The sequence below is a fragment of the Nyctereutes procyonoides genome, unplaced genomic scaffold (genome assembly GCF_905146905.1).
Source record: "Nyctereutes procyonoides isolate TBG_1078 unplaced genomic scaffold, NYPRO_anot_genome, whole genome shotgun sequence".
Classification (NCBI taxonomy): domain Eukaryota; kingdom Metazoa; phylum Chordata; class Mammalia; order Carnivora; family Canidae; genus Nyctereutes; species Nyctereutes procyonoides.
This window is the reverse complement of record NW_026575046.1, coordinates 36,847,223-36,873,730: the sequence shown is the minus strand read 5'-3', so window position 1 is coordinate 36,873,730 and position 26,508 is coordinate 36,847,223. Positions and strand designations below refer to the sequence as shown.

The 26,508-nt window shown below is 40.6% G+C and overlaps 1 protein-coding gene across 3 annotated transcripts in view; it reads left to right on the top strand.

Annotated features, from left to right (window-relative positions):
- Positions 1-17,246: 17,246 nt before the first annotated feature.
- The window catches only part of RNF145 (ring finger protein 145), a 59,134-nt gene continuing 49,872 nt past the window's right edge, over positions 17,247-26,508 (top strand). Inside the window, exons 1-3 of one of the 3 annotated variants that reach the window (XM_055325370.1) lie at positions 17,247-17,262; positions 17,739-17,921; positions 24,553-24,755. In XM_055325370.1, coding sequence (XP_055181345.1) covers positions 24,572-24,755 — 184 coding nt within the window. In that variant the 5' untranslated portion in view covers positions 17,247-17,262; positions 17,739-17,921; positions 24,553-24,571. Of the gene's footprint in view, positions 17,263-17,738; positions 17,922-18,305; positions 18,605-24,552; positions 24,756-26,508 lie in introns of those variants that run through there. The other 2 variants (XM_055325368.1, XM_055325369.1) reach the window with 2 other exon arrangements.

Genomic DNA, 26,508 nt, shown 5'->3' with positions numbered 1-26,508 from the left:
TAATGTAGTTTCTCAAACATTTAAATTACATTTATAAATTTAATGTAATTTTTTAAGACATTCAATTGCCTAACAAAAATACCTTAAGTAACTGTAATATATCAAACACATAGATATGGTGAATATTAGGTTCTCTTAAACATTTCAGTGCTGTCTTCAATTTTTTAAAATTATTTATTTATTTATTTATGATAGTCACACAGAGAGAGAGAGAGAGAGAGAGAGGCAGAGACACAGGCAGAGGGAGAAGCAGGCTCCATGCACCGGGAGTCCAACGTGGGATTCGATCCCGGGTCTCCAGGATCGCGCCCTGGGCCAAAGGCAGGCGCCAAACCGCTGTGCCACCCAGGGATCCCGCTGTCTTCAAATTTAATTAAATTTTCTTACTGATCGAACTTAAATCACAAGTCTAATCAATTGCTCAATTATATAGTATAAGTTGAAACCACAAGGCAATTTTGTTTAATTCATTAAGATGCTAAATTCTCTAAAACATAACAAGTATTCCAAATAGTAAGCATACCCCTATTATTCTTCTAACCACAAATATATAAATAGATTTGAATTAATCAGTTATCATCATTTACTCCATTATCTTTAGTCTCAATTCTAAATCTTCCTGGAATTAAATGGATAGACGAAGCAGACAATTACATTAAACCAAACAATTTAGGGTTATTTTTCGAGGAGGAGGGCACTGAAGATACAAGTTGACCCATGGTTTGGCTGGAAATCAGGATTTTGTGTTCTCCCAACACACTACGGGCTATCTGTGTTCATGGTAACCAGGATTCCATAGCCAACAAGGGCCCCATGCCCACTTCCTGAATGCTAGTCAAATTTGAATCTATAGCCTCTCAGGTTGTTTCACTTTATGATTGGATACATTTAATCTCTTAAATTGTCTGCTAAATTAAATCACTCCTAAATTCTTATTCTTCCTAGCTGGCCAGGCTCCACTGTTTTGATATTTCAATAGTGTCTGATTGGATTTCACCTATCTCCTCTAGTTTGTACACCTTTATTTAGCAACAGGGATGGATCTCAATCTACAAACTCAGTATGTAAAAACTCTAAACTTGTTTTTATATAACTCACCTTCATTGATGATTTGACTCTCCATTCAACCAGGAATTGAAAACAATATTCGGGTCAGTACGCACTGCTCCTTTTCCTCCTGGGATTTTATCTAGGTGCTAGGGAGCTTAAGTGCTGTGACATTAGGGGAGAGGAATCTGGTCTCTGACAGCCATCCATTCAAGCTAACCTCTGCTGTGAAGTCCCTCATCCCCTCAGTTTCACAGGAACAGTCTACTCTGGCCTCTGTTATCTCCTGGCTCCAGTCCAGAGGGCCCTCCGGGCACTGCTCTGCCTTGCTCCTTCCATATACCCAGTAGGGCTGAGACAATCCATTCTGCTCCTCCTGCGCCATATTGAGCTATGGAAAATTCTTTGAGGCCATCTAACATTTAATGTGTGATATGATAAATATATATATATTTGGTTTTTATTTCTGGTTCCTGGCACAGTGCTCCTAGAACTCTACAAATTTCCTGATAGTAGTGTCTTTTGTCATTCATGACAAGCCCCTTTCCACCACATCTGAATTTATTCTAATGAGATGATTCTTGGCCTTTGAATAGCTTCAGAAGGGGGCTGGTCACCAGAGGAACCAACCACATGATTAGAAGATTAGAACTTTCTGCCCCAGTCCCAACCCTGGTCAGAGGAGAGGAGCTGGAGATTGAGTTCAATCACTAATAGCCAATGATTTAATCAACATGCCTCATCATTAAGCTTCAGTAAAATCTCTAGAACAAGGTTTGGGAATCTTCCATTTTAGTAAAAGCACATTGTTGTGTTGGAAGGTGGTGTGCCTAGAGAGGACGTAGAAGCTCTCTGTGTGGGCAGCCTGGGTGGCTCAGCGGTTTAGCACTGCCTTCAGCCCAGGGCCTGATCCTGGAGACCTGGGATCAAGTCCCACATTGGGCTCCCTGCCTGGAGCCTGCTTCTCCCTCTGCTGTGTTGTGTCTCTGCCTCTGTGTGTGTGTGTGTGTGTGTGTGTGTGTGTGTGTCTTTCATGAATAAATAAATAAAACCTTAAAAAAAAAAAAAGCTCTCTGTGCCACTCCCTACATCTTGCCCTATGCATCTCTTTCATTAGCTGTTTCTGAGTTATATCCTTTATAATAAAACTGTAATGGTTAAGTATACAGTAGTTCTTCCCTAATCTGTGGGCTTTTTTTTTTTTTTTTTTTTTTTTTTTGTGGCTTTGGTGACCCATAGTCCACTGTGGTGCTGACCACAGTCTGAAAAAAGATGGTCGTCCTCCTGATGCATCATCAAAAGGTTGATAGTAGCTTAAGGCTGTATCACAATGCCTTTGTCATTCATCTCACTTCATCTCTTCACATAGGCATGTTATCATCTCATGTGATCACAAGAAGAATGGTACAGTACAATAAGATATTTTGAGAGAGAAACCACATTTACATAACTTTTTATAGCATATTATTATAATCGTTCTATTTTATTGTTGTTGCTAATTTCTTACTGTGCCTAACTTATAAATCAAATTTTATCATAGGTATGTATGTATAAGAAAAATACAGTATACAAGGGGTTCAGTATTATCTGTTCTTGGAATGAAAACTTTGTGGATAAGAGGGACTACTGTAGTATTTGCCTGAGTTTCTTGAGTCACTCAAGTGAATTATCAAACCTGGGTGGGGAGGGGTCATGGGAATTCTCAAATGTGTAGTCAACTGAGAAGGTGCAAGTAGCTTGGGGACCCCATTTGTGGCTGGCATGTGAAGTAGGGGCATTTTTGTGGGGGTGAGCTCTCTACTTGTGTGTCTGGCTAACTCTAGGTAGTTTGTATTGAAGCTGAATTGGATTGTTGGGGGATTCCTGGGTGGCTCAGCGGTTTAGTGCCTGCCTTTGGCCCAGGGCGCGATCCTGGAGTCCCGGGGTCGAGTCCCACGTCGGGCTCCCAGCATGGAGCCTGCTTCTCCCTCCTCCTGTGTCTCTGCCTCTCTCTCTCTCTCTCTCTCTCTCATAAATAAATAAATAAATAAATAAATAAATAAATAAATAAATAAATCTTTGAATTGGATTGTTTGATGCCCAGTGAGTATCAAAAAATTAGAGAATTGGTTGTTCTTAGAAAATGACAGAATTACTGTTAACAAAACAATGCTGTGCTTCTTTGGAATATTATTGCTCTTTAGATCACTTTGCTTTTCTGCACCAAAGGGAGGCACAGGTAATTCTTTGAGGCTTTGCAGGTCAAATGCCTAGACCTATCACAAAGCCATTTCTTCTCTGAGGTGGTCAACTTGCTGAGAAGGGGAGGACCCTTCTTCTCTGCTCTCCTGTGCCAAAAACCCATCTTGTATTTCTGTCACTCACAGGAGCATGGTGTGGGCAATGAGATAGGATAGAGTCTCCCTTCTCCAGAGATCCAACAGCACCTAAGCTCCAATCACTTGGGTTCTGACCCTCCTCTCCTCCAACCTCTGGAAATGGTAATCTAGTAGACCCAGAAGCCTTTCTGACTCATCAGGTATTATGCTAAATCACTATTCATGCCAGAGTTATATTCTGTGCCTTCTGAAGCCTAGATTTTGAAACTCAAGAGCTAGGATAAGATTCCTGTTAGTTATCTTTGGATTTCACTGTCTCATACCTGAGTTTTTATATACAGAATATTGAGCTGAATGGATGGGTAAGGGCCAAAGGGAAACAGATTGTACGAGAGATAAAAGCCACACTGATTAACATCACCAAAATATTAACCCAGCACATACTTTGGCAGTTTCTTTGGCAATTCCAAATGTTTACGGAATATTAACATTTGATGTCAGTCTTCCACTAGATTATAAACACTGAGGGCAGAGATATGTCTCTGTTGTTTATTATTATATTAAAAAGTACCTAGAATAGTACCTAGCACACAGTAGAAACTCAATAAATATTTGTTGGAAGCATAAACTTAAATCCCTTAGGTTGATATTCAATGTTAAATGAAATGATAAGCTTGCTTTGATAAGCTAATTTTACTTCTGCACTGACCAACTTTCCGTGTCACCTGAAGTAGTATATTTACAGCCTCTGCCACTTATTCAAGACTACCATCACTTTTTTGAATATTTTGTTTTCCTTGCTAAAAATGTTTTCTCTCCTCTCTAGTGATCATCTTTTCTCCTTTCAAACTATGCCTTAAAAACAAAACAAAAACCAAAACCTATGCCTTAAAACTGACCCCCAAAGAATCTTCTATGATTAGCCTTACTTGTCTATTCCCTCAGTTTCATTCAGTCCTCCTTTTAAAAATATGTATTAAACTGAGTGAAATAAGTCAATTGGAGAAGGACAAACATTATATGCTCTCATTCATTTGGGGAATATAATAGTGAAAGGGAATAGAGGGGAACGGAGAAGAAAAGGGTAGGAAATATCAGAAAGGGAGACAGAACATGGAAGACTCCTAACTCTGGGAAACGAACTAGGGGTGGTGGAAGGGGAGGAGGGCGGGGGGTGGGGGTGACTGGGTGGCGGGCACTGAGGGGGGCACTTGACAGGATGAGCACTGGGTGTTATTCTGTATGTTGGCAAATTGAACACCAATAAAAAATAAATTTATCATTACAAAATATATATATATATATATATATTAAACACTGTGTATTAGATACCACTTGAGACATTGGAGACATAAATTAGAGAAAGTCTTTGTTCAAATAACCAAATACATAATTAAGGCATTTCTAAATAGTAGTGAATGCTTTTATTTTTATTTTTTTATTTTTTTAAAGATTTTATTTATTTAATGAGAGATATGGAGAGGCAGAGACACAGGCAGAGAAAGAGGCAGAGAGAGAGAAGGAGGCTCCATGCAGGCAGCCCAACGTGGGACTTGATCCTGGGTCTCCAGGCTCATGCCCTGGGCCGAAGATGGTATCAAACCGCTGAGCCACCCAGGAGTCCCTAGTGAATGCTTTTAAAACACAAATACAGGATGGTGTGTTAGAAAGTGATTGGGGCACAATATTAGGTCAGGATTTAGGAAAGGACTTTTTGAGGAGGTGATGTTTGAGCTGATGGGAGGAAGATGTGAGGTTGAAGCATTTCCAACAGCACTTTTGGCATGAAGATGAACAGGTACAAAGTACCTGGTACAGGCATAAATTATTCCTGGAAAAGCAGGGGTGAGATCATAACTGGAGCTACATGAGCAAGAAAGTGGTAGGAGTCAAGGTAGAGAGGCAGGCAGTGCCAGATCAAGCAGGGACCTGTAGGCTAAGAACAGGAGTGTGCATTTTATTCTAACTGTAAGCGGGTATTTTGGAGGCTTTGAATCTTGGGCATGTCATGGTCTGATTTATATTTAAAAAAATTCATTTGGTTGTTGGGTTGGCTATACAGACTACAAAAGCAAAAGTAGAAGGACCAGGTAGAAAGTAATTACAGTAATTCAAGAGATGGAACAAGGGTGGTAGTGAAAACGGAGCCTCTATTCTAGAGGCAAAGCTAATAGTTTTCCTTGGATTTGTTGCAGTGGGAGTGGAGTCTGGGATGGATGTGGAAAGAGCAAAATAAAATTTGATTTCTAGATTTCTTTTTTTATTTGAGCAACTGGGTGTTGGTTGTATCATATACTAAGATGTGGAAGCAGGGAAAGAAAGATTAAGGTGGGAAGGCAGGGGGAGTCAAACTTTCTATTTAGTTCATATCAAAGATGCCTATTAGACATGTAGGCACAGATGTGAAGTTGAAGTTGAATGTATGAACCTGGAGCCCAGTGGAAAGCCAAAGTACATATAGTAGTCAAGAGGAGAGGCTGTGAGCCCAGCTTACCCAGTTTCAAATCCTGGCTCCCTCTCTCTATGTGGGCTTGAACAATTTACTTAACCTCCTTGCGCTTTACTTTCTTCGTTTATACATTGGGGATAAAAATAATATCCCACAAATTTGTTGTGAGGATTAAATTAATACACATAAAGAGCTTACAGTTGGGTCTGGCACGTAGTAAATATCCTATTGGATAATGGTGTTAACTATTATTATTAATATGGGTACAGGTGAGGGCTGGAACATAAGTTTGGGAGTCATCAATGGAATCTTAAAACTGTGAGATTAAATGATTTCTCCTCAGGAGACAGTGTATTTAGAGAAGTGAAGGGGCCCTGGGGCAAGCTTTGGGTCCCTGCAATGTTTAGAGCTGAGGTAGTGGAAGGAAAGTAGCCCCAGAAGAGGAGAAAGAGGAGGAGCAGCCAGTTGGTAGGAAGAAAACCAGCAGTGTTAAATAGGGTCCCCCCAAATTCATGTCCATCTGAAATCTCAGAATGTGACCATCTTTGGAAATATGGTTTCTGCACATGCAGTTAGTTAATTCAGATAAGGTCATACTGGATAACAGTGGGCACTGAATCAAATGACTGCTATTCTTATAAGAAGGCCATGTGATGGTAGAGGCAGAGATTGGAGTGATATGTCATCAGTAAGTCGAGGAATGCCAGGGTATCTGGGAGCCACCAGAAGCTGGAAGAGGTGAGTAGTAGTTTTTCCCTGGAACCTTCAGAGGGAACATGGCCCTGCTGATACCTTGATTTGGGACTTCTAGTTTCCAGAACTGTGAGAGAATACATTTCTGTGGTTTTTAGCTTCCCAATTTGTGCTACTTTGTTACAGCAGCCCTACGAATCCAGTGCAAAAATTAAAAACTGGAAGTGTTTCTAGAAAGAAGGTGACAGGCTCTCTGAATGCTACTGGTAGTAGGAGTAGAATAAGATGAGGACTGGCCAGGGACTATTTGGAACTGCCTATGAGGAAGTCTTTGATGCTCTTTTTGGGAATGGCTTTAGTGAGGCATTTAGGGGGGACTTCCAAGTGGAGTAGATTAAGGGACAAATGGAGGGTGAAGAAGTTGAGACAGCGGCTATGGACAACTTCTCAGAAAATCTTCAAACTGAAATGGGGGTGATGGTTGCAGGGCATGAAGTTAAGGGATTTTTTTTTTTTTAAGATTGCCATCCTAAGCATGTTTGTATGCTAGTGGCAATTATCCATGAGAGAAGGAAGAGAAGATGATGGTACAGGGAAAAGGAGAATTATTGCAGGTTCTAAGCCCTTGAGACAGCAAGAAGGCTGCGATCCAGATTGCTAGTGGAAGATGTGACCTTTGACAGGAGCAGGGAACTTTCTCCCACTGGAGGGAAAGAAGGCCCAGAATATTACCACAAAGACTGGTGGATCATAGCGGAAAGATGAGAAATTTGGTTGACTGTGTCCATCTTCTTAGTTACTCAGGTGAAAGTGAGTGTAGAACAGAATGGGTGGTATTAGAGGTTTGAGAAGAAAGCAGAATGAGTCATTCTAGGGAGTTGAGAACAGTCTTACCAGGACAATGCAGTGGGTTTGTGGAACAGTGCTGAAGGCTAAGCTTTGAGATTCATTGCTTATGGAGTTTATTCAGCAGTATCAGCCTCTCAGATGCAGGTGCCAAGCAGATGGTTAAGAAAGTTAAGGACATTTATAAATGAGAAATTTAAATGATACACTATAGAATCTATGCTGGGTAAAGAGAGATGTAGGGGCCTCAGAAGGGTATGTAAAGAGTTTATAGGGTCAGTGGATTGGAAGCTTGAGGCTGAGAAGAACGCATGAGTATATATATAAAAAAGTAAAAAATCAGAATATTTGTAGGAGTAATCAGAGAAAGATGCTCAAAATTGAGGTTTTGGAAGTTGATGTAATGACAGTTTAAGATGTAACTCTGAGAGAGTATGGGAAGGAGGTAAAGATCATTTAAGAGAGGGAGTTAAACGAAGAAATGAAGAAGGGGAGAATGAGAAACAGCTGCTTAACAGGCATGGGGTTCTGTTCTGGGGCAATGAAAATGTTTTAGAACTAGGTAGAGGTGGTGTTTGTACAACACTGTGAATATACTAAATGCCACTCAGTGGTTCAGTTTAAAATGGTTAATTTGATGTTATGTGAATTTCACCACAATTTAAAAAAAGAAAAAGAGGGATGCCTGGATGGCTCAGTGGTTGAGCATCTATCTGCCTTTGGCTCAGGCCATGATCCCAGGGTTCTGGGATCAAGTCCTGCATTGGGTTCCCTGCAAGGAGGCTACTTCTCCCTCTGCCTATGTCTCTGCCTCTATCTGTGTATCTCTCGTGAATAAATAAATGAAATCTTAAAAAAAAATAAAAAGAAAACCCCACATGGATCATCTGTTGTTGAAGTCACCAAGAATGAGGACACATTTAATCCTACAAAGAATATATGAAGTGCATTGGATAATTATCTTTATCCTAAAAATAAAGGAACTGAGGTATAGAGAGGTTAAGTAACTTGCCCAGTCACCTAACTAGTCAAGAGTAAGGCTTAGATTTAACTGGAGTTTGAGTTCTAGACTCAGAGATGTGGAGGCTCCTGGGTGGCTCAGTCAGTTAAGTGTCCCACTCTTGGTTTTGGCTTAGGTCATGATCTCAGGGTCCTGGGATCGAGCTTGGCATCGTGCTCTGTGGTCAGCAAGGAGTCTGCTTGTCCCTCTCCCTACCCTCTGCTCCTCCCCATTTGTGCTCTTTCAAATAAATAAAAATCTTTAAAAAAAATTAAAAATAGACTCAGAAATGTGACTCTGTGTTACTTCTTCTGGCATGGCTAGTCTGACATGAAGCAGGGTACAATGTGATAATTCATGTGAACCACTGACAGAGCCTAGAACACAGTAAATAACCAATAACTATTAAACTCTCTTGCACAAACTCCTCAGTATTGCTTCATTTCCTTTGAAGTCCAGAGTCCTTAGCATGGCATAGAAAGTCTTTGCTTAGCTCCTGAACAGAGCCCAGTTTACTTCATCTCTCCTTGTATTTCCTCTGTAAATCTTAGATCCAGTCATAATTGTATTGCTTTTCATTTCTTACATGTACTTTACACTCTGGGGGTATCTGCTTTTGTTACCTACTATCCCTTAATATTTTTATTCAGAAAATTTATTTTATTTTTCCTGCCCTCCAATGCAAACTTGGACAGATCCCAAGACTTCTTAATTAATGAGCAGTCCTACTCACTCTAAGTTACAGATCTAATTTGGTAATTAGAATGTGTCCACTCAAGAGATTAATTAAATGCTTCAATCTCCCTTCAAACAGTGAGAGTTCTCTCCATATGTGAAGTGGTAGACTTCTGCTCTGTCTCCACTTCCTTCCTTCCTGTGTACCAGCAGCTGCATCAGACCCCACCTGGGTGAAAGCTCCCCAAAGCAGGACAGGTCAAGAATGGGGAAGTTCATACTTGTTAGTAGCCTTCAAACTCTCTGAATCTGGCAGGTGGCTAAACTTGAATCTTTCTCTCCTAGTGCCTAGTGTACATCTCTTTCTCTTTTTTTAATAGAGGCTGATTGAGAAGGATATATGGACAATACAACTGAAAATGATAAATATCACTGACTTGCTAATGGCTCAGGATGCTAGTCCATGAAGTGACTTAGAGGGAGGACCTGGTTCCAAGAGTGCTTAGGCTATTTCCATACTGGTTACTAGTTACTTTGTATAATCTGAACAATTAGTACCAGATTGCTACTGGTATATAAATTAGGAGAAGCTAGCTCACTTTTTATAACAGATCAACTAAAGCATGAAGCTGGTGACCCTCCATGAGTTGTTTGAAGATTTCTTAATTATGGTATCAATGACCTGGATGGATGTATCTTTATTCTAGGTAGTCACATGTGACTCTCAAAATTGGATTTTTATCTCTATCCAATTTCTTATTGTCAGGGCCCTCTGCCCTTCTATTTAGTCCTACTGTAAAAGGCCCCAGACAATTGGGGTCAGCCTGCCCTGTTTCCCATGTGGTGCACATTTGCTCCATGGGAAACAGCCACATAACTCTTACTTCCTTTGACAAACTCTAGCAATGATCATCCATCCCAAGACAGCCACAGGTTGCTTTCACTCTCTCAGGTGGACATCAGGCACCAGCCTTTGCAGGGAACACATTTCAAACTCTGTGAATGGTCTCATGGAAGATCTCATCACTATTAGACCAGAGGAGAAGGAGGCAGTATCCCCCCATGATGTCTCATTTGCTTGGCAGTACTGACAGCAACAGCTCTCTCCAAAGAAACTTTTCTCAAATCCTTTCTTTACTCACACTTTTACAGCATTTAATAACCTTATCTGGCTAAATGGGTCCAGGAGTCTTAGAACTAGTTTGCTCACATTCCTTTTGTAAATTATGCCCATAGGAGAATTTGCTTCACACCCATGCTGACATCTGATTCTACTGTTTTGGCACCTCATTTAACACTGAGGCAAGAAGTGTTCCATGTAAACATCCTTTCTGAAATGTGTATATAAAATGTGTACTCTTACCCTCTTTGCCTCACTCTGTAGTCACCAGCTGATTCCTACCTATTTTTAACACTTAGAATGCCTTTCCCTTTCTTCCAGCCCATGACCCCACAGAATGGGTGAATCCATCCCATTTGTGTTTCCATGGTAACTTCTGCCCACCTTAGCATAACTAGTCCATTTCACTTTACATTAAAACATTTAATATGTCTGTCTGCAAACCCAAGAGATTGGAAGTTCTTGGGGACAGGGATTCTCTTGAGATTTACCATTACATATTCAAAGACTAACACAAAATATAAATTACCATTAGCAGTAGCGTCAAAAACATAAAATATCTAAGAATTAATGTAACAAAAGGTAATGTAAGACCTCCATGTTGAAAACTAGAAATCTCAAATAGATCTTAGGTAATTTAACAAGCACAAATTCCAAATTTGATTCCAAAATTGATAAAGAAATGCAAAGAGCCAAGATTCTCTTGAACAAAAAATAAAACGAAGCTCAGGGGAGAGGACTTGCTCTACCACCTATCAAGACTTCTTATTTAGATACAGTAATTGAAACAGTTTGGTATCTACACAAAGACAGACGAACCAGTGGGATGGAATAGTTCAGAAACAGACCTACTCAAATACACACATCTGACTTGGGATGGCACTGTGGAGCAGGCGGGAAATAGGCTTAAAAGAAGCACTAAACATTTAAAAAATATTAAATTAAGGATTTATGTTCATTAAAAACACCATTTAAAGAATGAAAGGGAAGTTATGGAACAAGAGATTTTTTCAGTGTAGATAATTGACAAAGAGCTTGCATTCAGAATATAAAGGATTATAAGACAACTTTTATATAAAACAATATAAAGGAAGACAAACAACCCAGGAGAAAATTGGGCAAGAGCCTTGAACAATTATACAAGAGGAAGTCTGAAAGGCTGGTAAACATATGAAAAGGTACTCACCCTCATCAGCAGTTGGGGAAATGTAAGTTAAAAACCCCAGGAGAATGGTTAAAATTTAAAAGCTGACAATGTCAATTGTAGGCTGAAATATAGAGCAATAGGACTCTGAGGGATTGCTGTTGGGAGTGTAAATTGGTGCAAACACCTCTGAAGACAATTTGGAGTTACCTAAGAATGTTGAATACCTGCAGACTATGGCCCAGCAATACACTTCTAAGAAAATGTGTGCCTGTGTGCACCTGGAGACAAGTGTAAAAATGTTGATGGCATAATTTGTAGTAGCCCCAAACTGGGATTTGGGTGTTCATGAACCCAAATGTTCATACATAGCAGAATGAATAAATAAATAATGTTCTCTGCATGTGATAGAATTCTATACCACAATGAAAATGACTGAACTACAGTTTCACATAAGAATATAATTGACTCTCAAACACAATGTTAAGCAAAAAAAGCTGGTCACCGAAGAATATATACTGTATAATTCCATGTATATAAAATTCAAGTACAGGCAAAACTAAACAACATTTAGAGATTCATACTTAGGTGGTTAAACAAAGAAAAGGAAGTGACTATATTAAAGTCAGAGAAATGGTTACCTTTGTGGTGAGATAGTTGTGATGGGAAAGAGTATTGGGGATTTTCTGGGGTATTAACAAGCTTCTATTTCTGGAGAGTAGTTAAATAGTTGAGTTTTATAACAATTTGTTAAGCTGTACAACTGTGTTTCTACCTATCATTATTTTTTTTTAAGTTACATCCTATGTTTATAACAGCATATTACTCTAACAAATTAAAGGGATCAAATGCCTTAGGACTTTCTTAACTACAAACAGCAGAAAACACAACCTGTCTAAGCAAAAAAAGGTAATTTATTGACGAATGTAGTTAAAGAACAGGAGGTGGACATGCTGGCTTTGGATGGGGCTTAGAACAGGACTCATACACTGGGACCAGATCCTGGTTTCTTTTTATGTTCTTTTACCTGCTTTGAGTCATTTTCAAGTTCTTACCTTTTAGATCCAAGATGACTACCTGTAGTCCCTGAAATTATAAGATTCCTTTTTTAGATTAAGCAGGAAAGAGAAACTGTTCTTTCAATAGTTGAATCCAAAGCTCTGGTGTTGAGTGTTGCCCTGATTCTCAGGTCATGGGTCCTTCTCTGGACTAACCATGTTGGGAGATAGGATAAACTGATTAATACACCAATAGACTACATGGCTAGAATGTTCAAGATTGTATTAAAAAGGGAATAATGGGTATGGGGAAGCAACTAATAAATGTCTATGACAATATCCATTTTATTCAGCTGAATATCATCATGCAGCACACAATTTTGTATTACTTACCCATCCCAGTCTCAATCAGAATCAATACAGATAAAGTGGGTGGGACAGAGAAGAAGCCAGAAGAGCTTAAATCTAAAAACAATGGCAACAATACATTTTCCACCTTGCTGATATGTTAGAGATTCAAAACAGGCACAAGCACTCAAATGGATTAAAAGCAAAGCCGTTTTGTAAGGCATAACAACTTAAGGCAATGAGTGAAACTTCATTGGGTCTTGGGTTAGGAAAAAAGTTACCTGTAAAACATATTTAAGGGAGAACTGTGATAGTAAACGGTAAAAGTAGTAGGGAATTAGTAAAAGATTAGGGAATTATAATTCATTTTCTTGGGTGTGGTAAGGTCATTTGATAATATTAGAGAAAGCTTCAGAAGAGGCAGGCTGGAGTACTGAGGGGTGGTGCAGTGTGTTGATGTCTGCAACTTGTTCTCAAAGAGCTTAACACACAACACACACATATAAAGCAAATATTTAAAACTTTAACAATTGTTGAATCTAGATGGTGAGTATATGAGTGATGATTGCAATTAAAAAAATCTTATGTATCTTTGAAACTCTTTAAGATAAAAAAATTGGGGAAATAAAAAATATTTTGGGGAAAATCCGAAAAATCCAAACCAAACAACAATGTATTTTTTCCTCCTGTCTCAGGCATTAGGTCTAAAGGAAGAAGAAAAAGATAAATTTAGGGGCAAATTTAGGAGCACCTGGGTGGTTCAGTTGGTTAAACATCTGCCTTTGGCGCAGGTCAGGATCCCAGGGTCCTCGGATTGAGCCCTGGGGACTCCCAGTTTAGCAGGGAGTCTGCTTTTCCCTCTGCCCCTTCCTCTGCTTGTGCTCTTTCTCTCTCAAATAAGTAAATAAAATCTTTTTTAAAAAGATAAATTTAGGGCAGCCCGGGTGGCTCAGTGGTTTAGTGCCGCCTTCGGCCCAGGGCCTGATCCTGGAAACCCGGGATCGAGTCCCACCTCGGGCTCCCTGCATGGGGCCTGCTTCTCCCTCTGCCTGTATCTCTGCCTCTCTCTTGCTCTCTGTCTCTCATGAGTAAATAAATAAAATCTTTAAAGTAAAAAGATAAATTTATTTTTTAATTAAAACTATTTAAGTTCTATTGTTTTTCCAATTATCCATGAAAAATATTTATTTGCACCAATTGTGTGTATGTATTTCTTATTGTTTAAAGGAAATTATAATTTTATCTCTGATTTTAGTACAGAGTAAGTGTTGCTGGGATGCCTGGGTGGCTCAGTGGTTGGGTGTCTGCCTTTGGCCCAGGGCGTGATCCTGAGTCTCGGGATCGAGTCCCGTGTCGGGCTCCCTGTGTGGAGCCTACTTCTCCTTCTGCCTGTGTCTCTGCCTCTCTGTGTGTGCCTCTCACTAATAAATAAATTTAAAAAAATCTTAAAAAAAATGTTGCCAATCAGATACCAAAGACAGAGGGAATAACATATATTGAGGACTTATTTTGTACCAGGAATACTAGCATATATTGTTTTATTTATTTTTTATTATAATCCTGTAAAATAGATACTGTCATTATCCCTATTTTACAGAGGACAAATGGAGATGTTTGTAAATTATGAACATTTGGCACAGGGTCCCATATTTAATAGGTAGGGGTATCTGAATCTAAGAGAGTTCTTTCCTCATATACTGCTGGTGGAAATGTAAAATGGAGCAGCCACTTTGGAAAACAGGTAAACACAGAGTTACTATATGACCAGGTAATTCAATTCTATTCTAAGTATATACTCAAGACACATGAAAACATGTGTCTACACAAAAGTTTACACAAAAGTTTGTATATGATACTAATGATTATAGTAGCACTATTCATAAGAGCCAAAATATGGAAACCACCCAAATATCTATCAACTGATGAATGGCTAGACAAAATGTGATACAGCCCTACAAAGGAATGTTATTTGGCAATATAAAGAAATTAAATAACTCTCCATGCTACAACATGGAGGGACCTCGAAAACATGTTGCTAAGGGAAATAAGGCAGACAGAAAAGACCACATCTTGTATGACTTAATTTATATAAAATGTCCAGAATAAGCAAATCTATAAGATACAGAAGGATTAACAGGTGCCTAAGGTTGGAGGGAAAGAGAGTTTTTGTATTTTGGTTTTTTTTTTTTTTTGGAAAGGAGGTGGTGATGAAAATGTACTAAGTTGATTGCGTGATGGTTTCACAACTCTATGATAATCTACTAAAAACCACTAAGTCGCACACTTTAGAAGTGTATCGTGTGGTATATGAATTCTATTTCAATTATATCTAAAAAAGAGTTCATTTCTCTTTACTGAACCATGTTGCCTAAGAAGACTACAGTTTTCCTCTTAGAATTGACTTTCAAAATCAAATCATGAGGGTAGTCAGGTTGAATTAAATTTTATATATCATTTAGACTCTTCTACTCAAGAAAGTTAATTATTTGGAATTAGAGAAAACCTCATGGTGCCCATAGGAATAAAATGAGTAAATAAATAGAATATATGATAAGCCTCCTTTCCCCTGTATTTCCAGTGTTGGCTATCTGAGTTTTTTGGATTTGGGCCCCATTATCTGAAGTCTGTTATATGAGCTCTTTTTTTTTTTTAAAGATTTTATTATTTTTTAAAATTTTTATTTATTTATGATAGTCACACAGAGAGAGAGAGAGAGAGAGAGGCAGAGACACAGGCAGAGGGAGAAGCAGGCTCCATGCACCAGGAGCCTGACATGGGATTTGATCCCGGGTCTCCAGGATTGCACCCTGGGCCAAAGGCAGGCACAAAACCACTGCACCACCCAGGGATCCCTGTTATATGAGCTCTTATCTCTGGATCCAGAAGGCATAGTGAATTGGCCATCAATTATCTGCAGATTTGCAACAGAGGACAATTTCTATGGGATTATCAGCAATAGTTGTTTTTTTTTAAAGATTTTATTTATTTATTCATAGAGACAGAGACAGAGAGAGAGAGGCAGAGACACAGGCAGAGGGAGAAGCAGGCACCATACAGAGAGCCTGACGTGGGACTCGATCCGGGGTCTCCAGGATCACGCCCCGGGCTGCAGGCGGCGCTAAACCGCTGCGCCCACCAGGGCTGCCCAATAGTTGGTTTTATAAGGCATTCAAGCATTAGTCTTTTGGAATAACTAGGGCTGTAACAAACATGCACTTTTCCAAACTTAGAGAACAGGAAAATAACCTTTGGAGTCCTAAACAGTCTCCCATTCCACCATCATACACATTCCACTTCTTTCCTTCTAGCCCTGAAGATAATTCCTTTTATGGCCAGGTTGTAGCATTTGGGCATTTTCTTAAGCCTGGTTCCTGGTACTTACAAGTTTTACTCTTGACCTTTGCTGTTTTGGGTGAGTTGGGTGCCTCTAGCAAGTCGTTTCTACACTGGGCCATCTTCGGCAATCTTCTCTATAGCCCCACCCCCAGTTCTTCTCTCTCTTTTTTTTCTTTCTAGTTTTATTCAGTTACCTGCATCTGGCAATGTGGAGCTTTCCCAAAACTGGATTAGCAGCAATATAATAGCAGTAACCCTTTCATTACCAGAGTAATTTTCTTTACTTGTTTTGAGCTTTAGCATTTATAGGCAGCTACTGTAAAATTCAAAGGTGAAAAAGACATGTGACTTTTTCCTGCTTTTACAAGTCTGGAGTACTTATTATTAGTGAGGGTTATAGGATTTTGAAGCCTTTTTTTTTTTTTTTTCCTTTAAAAAAGGAAATGTGAGAGCTGAGGTAAGCTTCTCCTCCATTCAAACAAAACACAAATCTGGTAACAATATTAAAGGAAAATTTCAAGATTCTGCAATTTACCCTAAAATAATAAATAAATCCAATTAGAATTTAAGGTTATATAGATTTCGACTTTTTGCAATGCTTCTGACCTTACATTTTTTTGCCTGAGTCAGTAGTAAGGTTGTTAAAATGAGGAGGAAACCAAAGAATAAGGCTTTGCTTTCTTGGGCACTTTTCTATTCTAGTCATTAGTCATGTGGCCTCTGCAATTTCTTACCAGACTATATATAAAAAGACTCATAAAACTGCTGCTCTATCATGTATCAGGCTTGGTTATTCCAAAGTAGTCTAAGGCACCAGGATGAAAGGTGTCTATGGAAAGTTATGAACACACATCCCAGAAATTTTTAAAACTTCATTTCTATAGAGCTATCAAACTAGTGGAAAGAAAGTTCCTCTAAGTCTGACCGAATGATACGTCCAGGAATTATATTTGCCAAAGGTGGAGCTTGCTTTCACAATTTTAGCAAGATACAAAGGTTGTGAGGACTTGGAGGTTTACTATTTAAAGTACAGAAGACAGACTTGAATTTCCAAGGGGGGCCCCCAACACAGAAATCTGGACTGGAGTAGGTTAATTTCTCTGGTGCACACAGAAGTGGAGGTTTCGCAATTCCAGGATGATCTAGTATAGTTGCAACATCTTACCTACTACTGGGTGTGTATTTTCTGTGTACATACGGCGCTGCCAACATCAAAGGCCAGACTGGTTTCTAGTAGCGACTGGATCTCCATCTCCAGGAACTCACCAAAGACACAGCAAGGAACAGTGTAGGGTTTTTTCGTTTGTTTGTTTGTTTGTTTGTTTTGTTTTTTCTCCCCGGGGAGAAAGGAGGCAGATGGGGTGAGGGATTTGTGGAGAGTCGTGAGGCCCTAGAGAAACTGGGGAATGAGGAGTCCAGCAAAGCTCAGAAGCCTAGCAACATTCTTGTCTTGTTCTGCGCACTCACGACGTGCCTCAGGCTTTGTTTTGGGAAGTGGGGAACAGTTTCTGCCCTAAAAGATGTTAACATTTAGGGTAGGAAGGCTGGTCAGTTGGGGAGAAAACAACCGAGCCTCCTTGACCTTGGGAACGGGGTGTATACACTAATCTCTGTTTTGACCCTTGAACCAAACGAAACAAATAGCATTTAATTTCCTACGATAAAATTCCTTGAACAAATTCTTTAAACCGAGGGGCGGAAATTTAAAATCAAGGGATAACCCGTGAACGTCTTCATTGATGCATCCACTCACTTATTCGACAGAGGCGTAAGGAGCCCCAGTTGTGTGCTAGGCATTGCTCAGCCATCTCAGACTAGGTTCCCGACGCCATGGAGTGGACAGTCTAGTCCAGTCAGCGAGGGAGTCAAAAAAAATTCCGGCATCGTTGCTTCTGCGGTTGCACCGCGAGGATCAGCCCCTCCAGTCCTCCCACGTGGTCCCGGCAGGTGAGTGTGGGTGCGAGCGCGTGCGGCTCCGGGTGTCGGGGGAGTGTGAGAGCACACGTGTGTCAGAATGGCGCGTGTCACAGTGCGCGTGCAGGTGGCGGCGCGGTACGCGTCTCCATCGCTGCCTGAACCCGGCCGCGTGGGCCGCGTGGGCCGCGTGACTCCCGCCCACGTACCGGAGGCGGCGCGGGAAGCCCCGGGCCGGTGAGATTGTGAGTGAGCGCGGGAGCGCGCGCCGGCGCGTGCGCGTGCGCGTGCGCGTGCGGGGTCGGGGTCGGGGGCGGGGGCGGGGCGCGGCGCGCGCAGGCGCAGAGCGCGAGAGCGGACCGCGGCCGCCGCAGAGCGCCGGGGGCGGGAGGAGCGAGCGCAGTAGGCCATGGCTGCCGCCGGCTGCTGAGGGGCTCGGCCCGCAGCGCCTGCTGCCGCGGACGATGGTGACCGCACGGGTCGGGCCGCTGCCGCCGCCGCTGCCGCCGCCTCCCAAGACGCTGCAACCAAGGCCCGGCGCGGAAGAACCGCCGCTGTGAGCCGCGCCGCCCCGGCCCCGGCCCCGGCCCCCGCCGCCGCCGCCGCCGCCCGAGGAGAACGGGAGGGCGGGCGAGAGAGCCGGGGAGTTGCGGAGTCCGCCTGCCCGCCGGCGGCTCGCCCCGCGGGGAGGGAGGCCACAGCCCGAGGTGACCGAGGTGACCGAGCCGTCCGCGCCGCCGGCCCCCCGGCCCCCGGCCCCCCGGCCGGGTCGGGTCTGGTCGCGGCGCGTCCCCGCCCCCTCCCCCTCCCCTCCCCTCCCCTCCCCTCTCCTCTCCCCTCCTCCCGCCGCCCTTCCCCCAGCCCTCCGCCCGCTCCTTCCTCTTCTCCCCCTTCGCCCCTGCCCGGGTTCGTCTCCCTACTTCCTCCCGGCGTCGGCGACGTGCCCGCCGCGCCCCCTCCCCGCCGGCCCTCTCCCACTCTGTCCTCGGCTCCCGGACCCCCCCGAGGCCCCTCCGCCAGCCCCCGCGCGCTGGGCGCCGCCTTCCCGCCTCCCCACCCTCCTGGAGGCATCCCTCACCTCCCCGCGGCGTCCCAGCGATGCCCCCTCTCAGCTCTGCCCCGTCGCCTCCCCAGGACCCCGTTTCGAGGCTGTGTCTAAGCCCCTTCGGGAGCTGCCTCTTTCCTAGCTGCTGCTTTCCAGCTCCTTTTTTGCAGTTCCACTTCCAACTTTCCCTCTTTTGCGTCTTTGTCCACTTTGCTTCCAAGCTTTCCCTCCCATTTTTCTTTTGACTTCTCCTTCTTTGGTCCACGCAGGCCCCAAACTCAGTCTCCTCCTTCCTCCTCTTATGCGGTTTGAGGGTGTTTGGGGGCGCAGAGAGGCCTGCCAAGCCATCCTTCGAATGGGGGCCCATTTGCTCTCCATCCCATCTGTCCTTTTTTACCGTGAGAGCGCTCCCCATCCCTTCCTTTTTGTCCCCATCGTTTCCTCTCTCGCCTGCCATCCCTTCTCCAGCCTACTCCTGTTCTGCTTTTTCTACCCGAGACCCTTGCCCTCCCTTTAGGAAGGAGTCCCCTTCCTGCTCGGGGATGATGAACTTCTCCCGCATCTTTCTTTGGAAGCTTTTTGGTGCATGGCGCCGCGGGACCAGCACCCTTGGCCAGACAAGAGGGGAGCTCCCTGGCTCGGGCCTCTCTACTGGCAGAGTTTTTGCGAACGTAATCCCCTAGCCCCGCGGCGGCAGCGGCCCTGCTGCTGCGCTGCCTGCTTTGCGTCGAGCCGGGTTGGGGTTACTATAGTTCAAACGCAGCTGAGATCAGCAGGCGGGGTGGGGGAGGAGGTGCGGGGAGAGAGGAAGGGGGCTTTGCAGTGAGAAGGCATCAAAGATTAATGGATGGCTTTGCATCGCAGTCTGCAGTAAACAGGAAACTAGTTTGAAAGGAAAGGAGAGGAGAGGACTGTGTGTCTTTTTTATTTTTTAAAATACGGACCGTGCCGTTCTACTGAATCTTGAATCATGCCCAAAGGATGAGCTGTCGGTGCTGCAGTCGTGACCCAGGCTGAGGGCCCAATGGCAGAGAGAGCAGTTTTTATCCCCTCAAGTGTTGAAAGATGGTCCGGTTATTCAGAGTGGACTCCATGTCTTTGCCACTTTGGAGATATCGAGAAATCACAGAATTGCTAGTAGTTTATGTGGAAATCATACATGCAAAGTTAGCTAGGAATAGTGTGGGAGTGGGGAGGACCAGCTATATTTAAAACATGTGCCAATGCTTATGTAAGAAATGCGTTCTCCTCCCGGGTATCTCAGTTTTGGGCTGAACCTAAACCTACGATTTTAGGTTCTAGTTTTGCCTCTGATATTTGCAGGGCTCACCGTCCTAACATATGGACAGCCAGAAAACCTTTCTAGATATCGGTTTTAGCCGATGTGGAATTTCTTTCCCCGTTGGATTGGACAAAGAAAAAATGATGATTTTTAAATTTTGGTGGGAGAAAAAAAGTGTAGAAAGTTTCAGCCTTAAATGTTCTATTGTACTGAATTTAAAATTTGGTCCTACAACTTTCTGATTTTTGCCTTTTTTTTTTTTTAAAGGCGTTTTATCTAGGAGATGTGAATACCCTTCTTTTTTTTTTTTTGTAAGATCAGATTTTGTGTTTCTTAACATAATTTTTCAACAAACTATGACTTAAAGAAGTGTATGATTTCTGAATTGTTCAGGATGATTTGTTTGATTTCTTCATATTCAAAACCAAAATACAGTGTTTCAGGAATGTGTAGAATGAGACTCCTGTGTTTCCTAACCCACAAATATGAATGGTGAACTGTGCAACGTTATACTTGTACAGGACATTACTGTGTAAGTGGTGCTTGCTGCTTCCAAGTCTGGGAAAGTCATTTAATGAAATCATTGTGGTCCTGTTTTTGGTTAGCATTTGTTGAGTCTTTTTTTGCTGTTTTTGGAAAGGTTTTTTTTTAAAAGCTGTTCCACTGTGTAAAACATCTTTAAGTTTGAGTCACATTTAGTTTATATTACTTGCTGAGACATAGTTTTTGCATATTACTTTCCAAGTTCTTCTAACCTATCAAGGAGGCAATATAAAAATCTTTCATGGAGGAGAAAATTTGTGTAACTGTACAAGGCAGGAAATAACTTTCGTATATTTGGCTTTAGGAGAGTAAGGACTTTAAATTTTCGTTCAGTTCATCTGCTTATTTGTGAGGATTATTTGATACTGTTTTGATTTTAAGAGAATTTTAAGCTTCCTCTGACTTGGAATATGCTCATTAGCTCTGATAATAAATCTCAGAAAAAGATAAATTAGGCTTGAACCAAGCATCATAGAAGTATAATAATCTTTTTCTCCCGGGAGATAAATCTCCACTTTTACTTCATGCTTTTAATAGTGTGGTTTGGCAAACATGAGTGATTCAGTGATTTTATTTTATTTATTTTTTAAAGATTTATTTTATTTATTAGAGCTGAGCAGAGGGGCAGAGGAAGAGGCAGAGAGAATCTGAAGCAGACTCCCCATGGAGTGGGGAACCCTGAGACAAGGCTCCATGCTGGGCTCCATCTCAGAGCCCTGAGATCATGACCTGAGCCAAAACAGAGTCAGACACTTAACCAACTGAGCCACTCAGGCGCCCTATTTCAGTGATTTTAAACAAGATAAATGTTTCCACATTTTGTTTAGACGGTATTTTAAATTGTGTGTGGTGCCGGATTGTAGCCTGCGGTATTTATTTGTGATGGTGATCACCCAATCATGTGGTACTTACACTTTAGAAAGATTCAAAATTATCGAGTTTGGGGGGGGGGGTATTTTAATTTTTTTCCCACAGCTTTTGTGGGTAGCATTTTAGATTTTTTTTTTTAAGTAGGCTCAATGTCTAATGTGGGGCTTGAACTCCTGACCCCGAAATCGAGACTTGAGCTGAAATCCTGTGGGATGCTTAATCGACTGAGACTGAGCCACCCAGGTGCCCTTTGTAGGTACCATTTTAGATTTGGTTTTCCATATATTGAATTTGTCCAAATGCAGGGCCCGCTTGCTAATGACTTGCTAAAATACCACTCACATACAGAAATAAATGTTTACTGAACAGTAGAATTTTTTTTTTTTAAGATTTTATTTATTCATGAGAGATACACAGAGAGTGAGAGAGAGAGAGAGAGAGTCAGAGACATAAGCAGAGAGAGAAGAAGCAGGCTCCATGCAGGGAGCTGGATGTGGGACTCCAGGATCAGGCCCTGGGCAGAATGCAGGGGCTCAACTGCTGAGCCACCCAGGAGTCCCTAGAGTTGTTATTAAGTGGGCATATTTCATTCTATCCAAGGTCCTTCTTAATTCAGACATTTGAATCTTGGGTTTACTATGAAGTAGAATTTGGGGATCAGTCTTGGATATTCTTTTGTATTGAGAGCTATAGGAACTCAAGACCTTTTTTGTTATGTTTTGTTCCATTTGTGAGGTGGAATAGTGGTAATTGAGAGAGAATTTGTACCCTCCTGCTAATGGCCCTCTTTTGTAATAGAGATAATCTTCCATAAAAATTAGGGAGGTCCCACCCTGTCCTGCTAAGCTGTCCAGATCTTGATTTCTGATGCAGGATTGGTTATTTGTTTACATTTTTTTTTCTTGACCCTTTTGAGAGTTACAAAAAATGGTGAACAAGTGGATACATTTAAAAATAGCAAAATATTTTTAAAAAGAGGAAGGCTCCTAGTCAGATGATATAAAAATGGACCATAAGTATTAGTAGCAGTACCTGCAAAAACAATAGAGATTTATATTGGATTCTAGATTATAGGAAGAGTGTTAACTTTTTTTCCATTATAATATAAAGCCTCTTGGTGATATTATCTCAGTCTGTGATGATTTTCATGCATGACTGGTGGCTTGTGAGAAAAACCTATTCATGTACTTTGAAATAAACCAAACTAAGTTATTTATTTGACCACCTGAGTAAGTAGTTAGGTTTTGTATATTTCCTTAAGTCATATAGATAGCTTAGATGTATTAACACTTTCTACAAGGAATTTCTTTTTTTAGGCCCCAATTATGGGTGTTTTACAACATTTGGCAAACCGTAAAAGAAGGAATAAAAATCCCCTTAGCCTTACTGTGATATTTTGGTGTATTTCTTCTTAAGATTTTTTAAAAATTTAGTAATATCATGAGCTGTGAGAAATTGAGGTTCCTGAATGCTGTAATTTACAATAAATGTCGATTATAGAGTTTTTATCTTTCACTGTCCTTTTCCCCGTAGGACACAACTACGTGGTTAGGATTCTTTCAGTGTTTTTTTCTTATGTAGGAAAATTTTTAAAGTGGTTTTGTTTATTTAAAGTAATTAGAATTTAGTATTTATTTATGAAAATGTTAACTCTGCAGTCTTAGGTTATATCACTTTTGAGTAATGAGAATGATATATGATAACTCAAATGATCAATACAATGGATCAGTTTTTCAGTGATTGAAAAACTTAAAATAATGGTTTGTCAAGTTGAGCTCCTTTTTTGTTTTTTAACTGAGCTAGAAGCTATGAAAATTAGGGTAAAATGGAAATACTGACAAATATTTAACCATAGCATAGCAATCTGTCACTGTAATTTTCTTCAGAAATAAATGTTTTCATTTGTCCTGTAATGTCTGAAATTACTGCCAAAGCTGGAAATATGTTTAGCTTTCTCAGCAAAATTCTGAAAAGGATATTGTTAGAGCCAGCAATCCAGAATTATCATTACTCTTAAAATTGTTTTTAACCCACTTCTGTTTACCTTATTCTCATAATTCCTTGGATTAATTTAAAGCTCTATCATATAAAGCAGTGTTGCACAGAATAGTCCTTTTAAATAAGAAATTGTTCTGGAGATCTTTCATTTCCTTCCTTTTTATTTTTATTTTTTTTTTAAATTCTGTTCCTACAACTCATCAATAGCTGAGCAAAGACAGGGGCTGCAGACTCCAATGCCTTTTTCCCTGTGCCAGCATATCTGTGAATCACAGGAAGAATTTGATGAGCATTATTTCCCCACTTTGAAGGCAGATTATGAGAATTTCAGATGGAGACTTTAATGGTTCAAGGAAACAGTATTGCAAACCATGTTTTATTTACCTGTATCATGAGTTCTCTGAATTATAATTATATCATGTAAATTCAGTACTTCAATTCTGGTTGTAAGCAGTAAGGAAAAGGACATACTGTGAGATGCTGCAAACTAAATGTGCAGTTACCAAATTTTTATTGAATAGCTTAGGCTTTTTCCTATAATAACTACTTAAAATTTGCTCTTTTTTAAGAGCTACATAAATCTCAGTTTTATAGGAGTGAATTTTTTCTTTCAAGTTAATTGGATGAAAGCTATAGTATTATTAGGGTGTTTTATTGCTAGTGCCTAGAGTTGGAGTTAAGCTTTTTAAAAATAAATTTGAGGCCTTAATACTTATTCAGTTTGGGAAGACCTGAAAGAGTCAATGTGAAAATTCAATACAAGGATTATTTCATGAATAGAATACCTGGAAGTAGTAGTTGTGGCTAAAGAGTTATAAATTGTTACGTAGTTTTTGTATAGTATGTGACCATCCATTAGATTCATAGGATACCTAAAAGCTATTTGAGGTGACTTATTTTTATCTGTTATGTCTCCTGAACTTTAGGTCTGCTCCAAGAAAAAACATGGCTGCAAAGGAAAAACTAGAGGCAGTGTTAAATGTGGCCCTGAGGGTGCCAAGCATCATGCTGTTGGATGTCCTGTACAGATGGGATGTCAGCTCTTTCTTCCAGCAGATCCAAAGAAGTAGCCTCAGTAACAACCCTCTTTTCCAGTATAAGTATTTGGCTCTTAATATGCATTATGTAGGTAAGTGTCTGCATTACCTTTTCTTTTCTTTCTTTCTTTCTTTCTTTTTTTTTTTAGAGAGAGAGAGTGAGAGAGCACACGTGTGGAGTTGGGGAGAGGGAGAGAGAGCATCTTAAGCAGGCTCCACACTCCTCGTAAGGCTCCATCTCATGACCCTGAGATCATGACCTGAGGGGAAATCAAGAGTCAGACACTTTACTGACTGAGCCACAGAGCACCCGTACATTACCTTATCTAATATTTTAGTGAGCATTCTGATTTATGTCTTCGTATGTTTTTGAATTTGAGTAAAATGAGATTTGGTTACATTGAGATGACAGTGATACAGTTATTGATGAATGTTTATGAATCTGATTTGTAGTGTAATTTGTCTTACCATTGCACATGAGTTATTAAGGCTAGAGGAAAACAGTGTTGGATTTATTTTACTGGATGAAACTAGAAGGAAGAAGGAAACGTTTTAGATTTTAATATGATAAAGTGTAAATAATGGAAACTGCCTTTCCAGACATTTAGCCTGTTCTAATTTGCCTGTTTTGGGTTTTGTTAGTAATTCAGAAAGCTTTTTATTTATTTATTTATTTGTTTGTTTATTTGTTTATTTATTTATTTAAAAGGTTTTATTTATTCATGAGAGAGAGAGGCAGAGGCATAGGCAGAGGGAAAAGCAAGCCTCCTCATGGGTACCCCGATGTGGGACTTGATCCCAGAACCCTGGGATCATACCCTGAGCCAAAGGCAGACACTCAACTTCTGAGCCACCCAGGTGCCCTTCAGAAAGCGTTTTAAATGTGACATTCTTTATTGAACATTAACATCAGTTGAACATAAGGCATTTCAGTTACATACGTTGGAAATGACATTTATAATATTAAAAAATATTCCTTGAAATATAAATGATATGATTTGGCATTAGCAGTAAATGTAATGTTAAAGAAATTAAAGGTTAAAAAAAAAAAGAAATTAAAGGTTAAAAAGGTTAAGTGGTTAAAGAAAATAAAGTTGAGAAATAAAGGCAGTAGGGGCACCTGACTGGCTCAATCAGTAGAGCATGTGACTCTTGATATCAGGGTTGTGAGTTCAAGCCCCCTGCCTTCGGTGCAGAGATTACTTAAAAATAACCTTAGAAAAAAGAAAAGAAAAAAAAGAAATACAGGCAGGAAACATAAAAATTCATCTAGAATGAAAGTCATAATCCTTAATTTTTAGGTTAATTTTTTATATGTAATATTAGCAATAATATATTTTAATTTGACATTGCTTTTGCATAATTCAGGATGTGGTTTGAATAATGTACTATAGTGATTTAATAATATTTTTATTATTAGAATCACCCATCCAAGTATATGTTTTATAAAATTGTGAAGGGTTTGTCCTGTTTCTGTGATATTTATTTTTATTGATAGGAGGACTTTTGGATTCCAGAGCTTAGCCCTGAAAACCCCTTGCAGCTCTGAGAGATTTCCAAGTAAGCCATTGTAGAAAGAAGTGTGGTATAATAGAAAAGGCAACACACTAGAAGCAGAACATTTGGGTACAATAAATTCATCTCTCTTACGTGGTACCACCTTGGGAAATTCTGTGAAATGAGAAGGTTCTTTTATGCTGCGAAACACTGTAATTCTCAGCCCTTTATTAAAGGGTTTGTATGTTAGCCAATTTATGGAAAATAATTCTAGTCTGTTATAGATGGACAATTGGGTACTTGGCTTAGATTTTTAGCTTAATCAGCAAAGTAATTCATATTGTGATT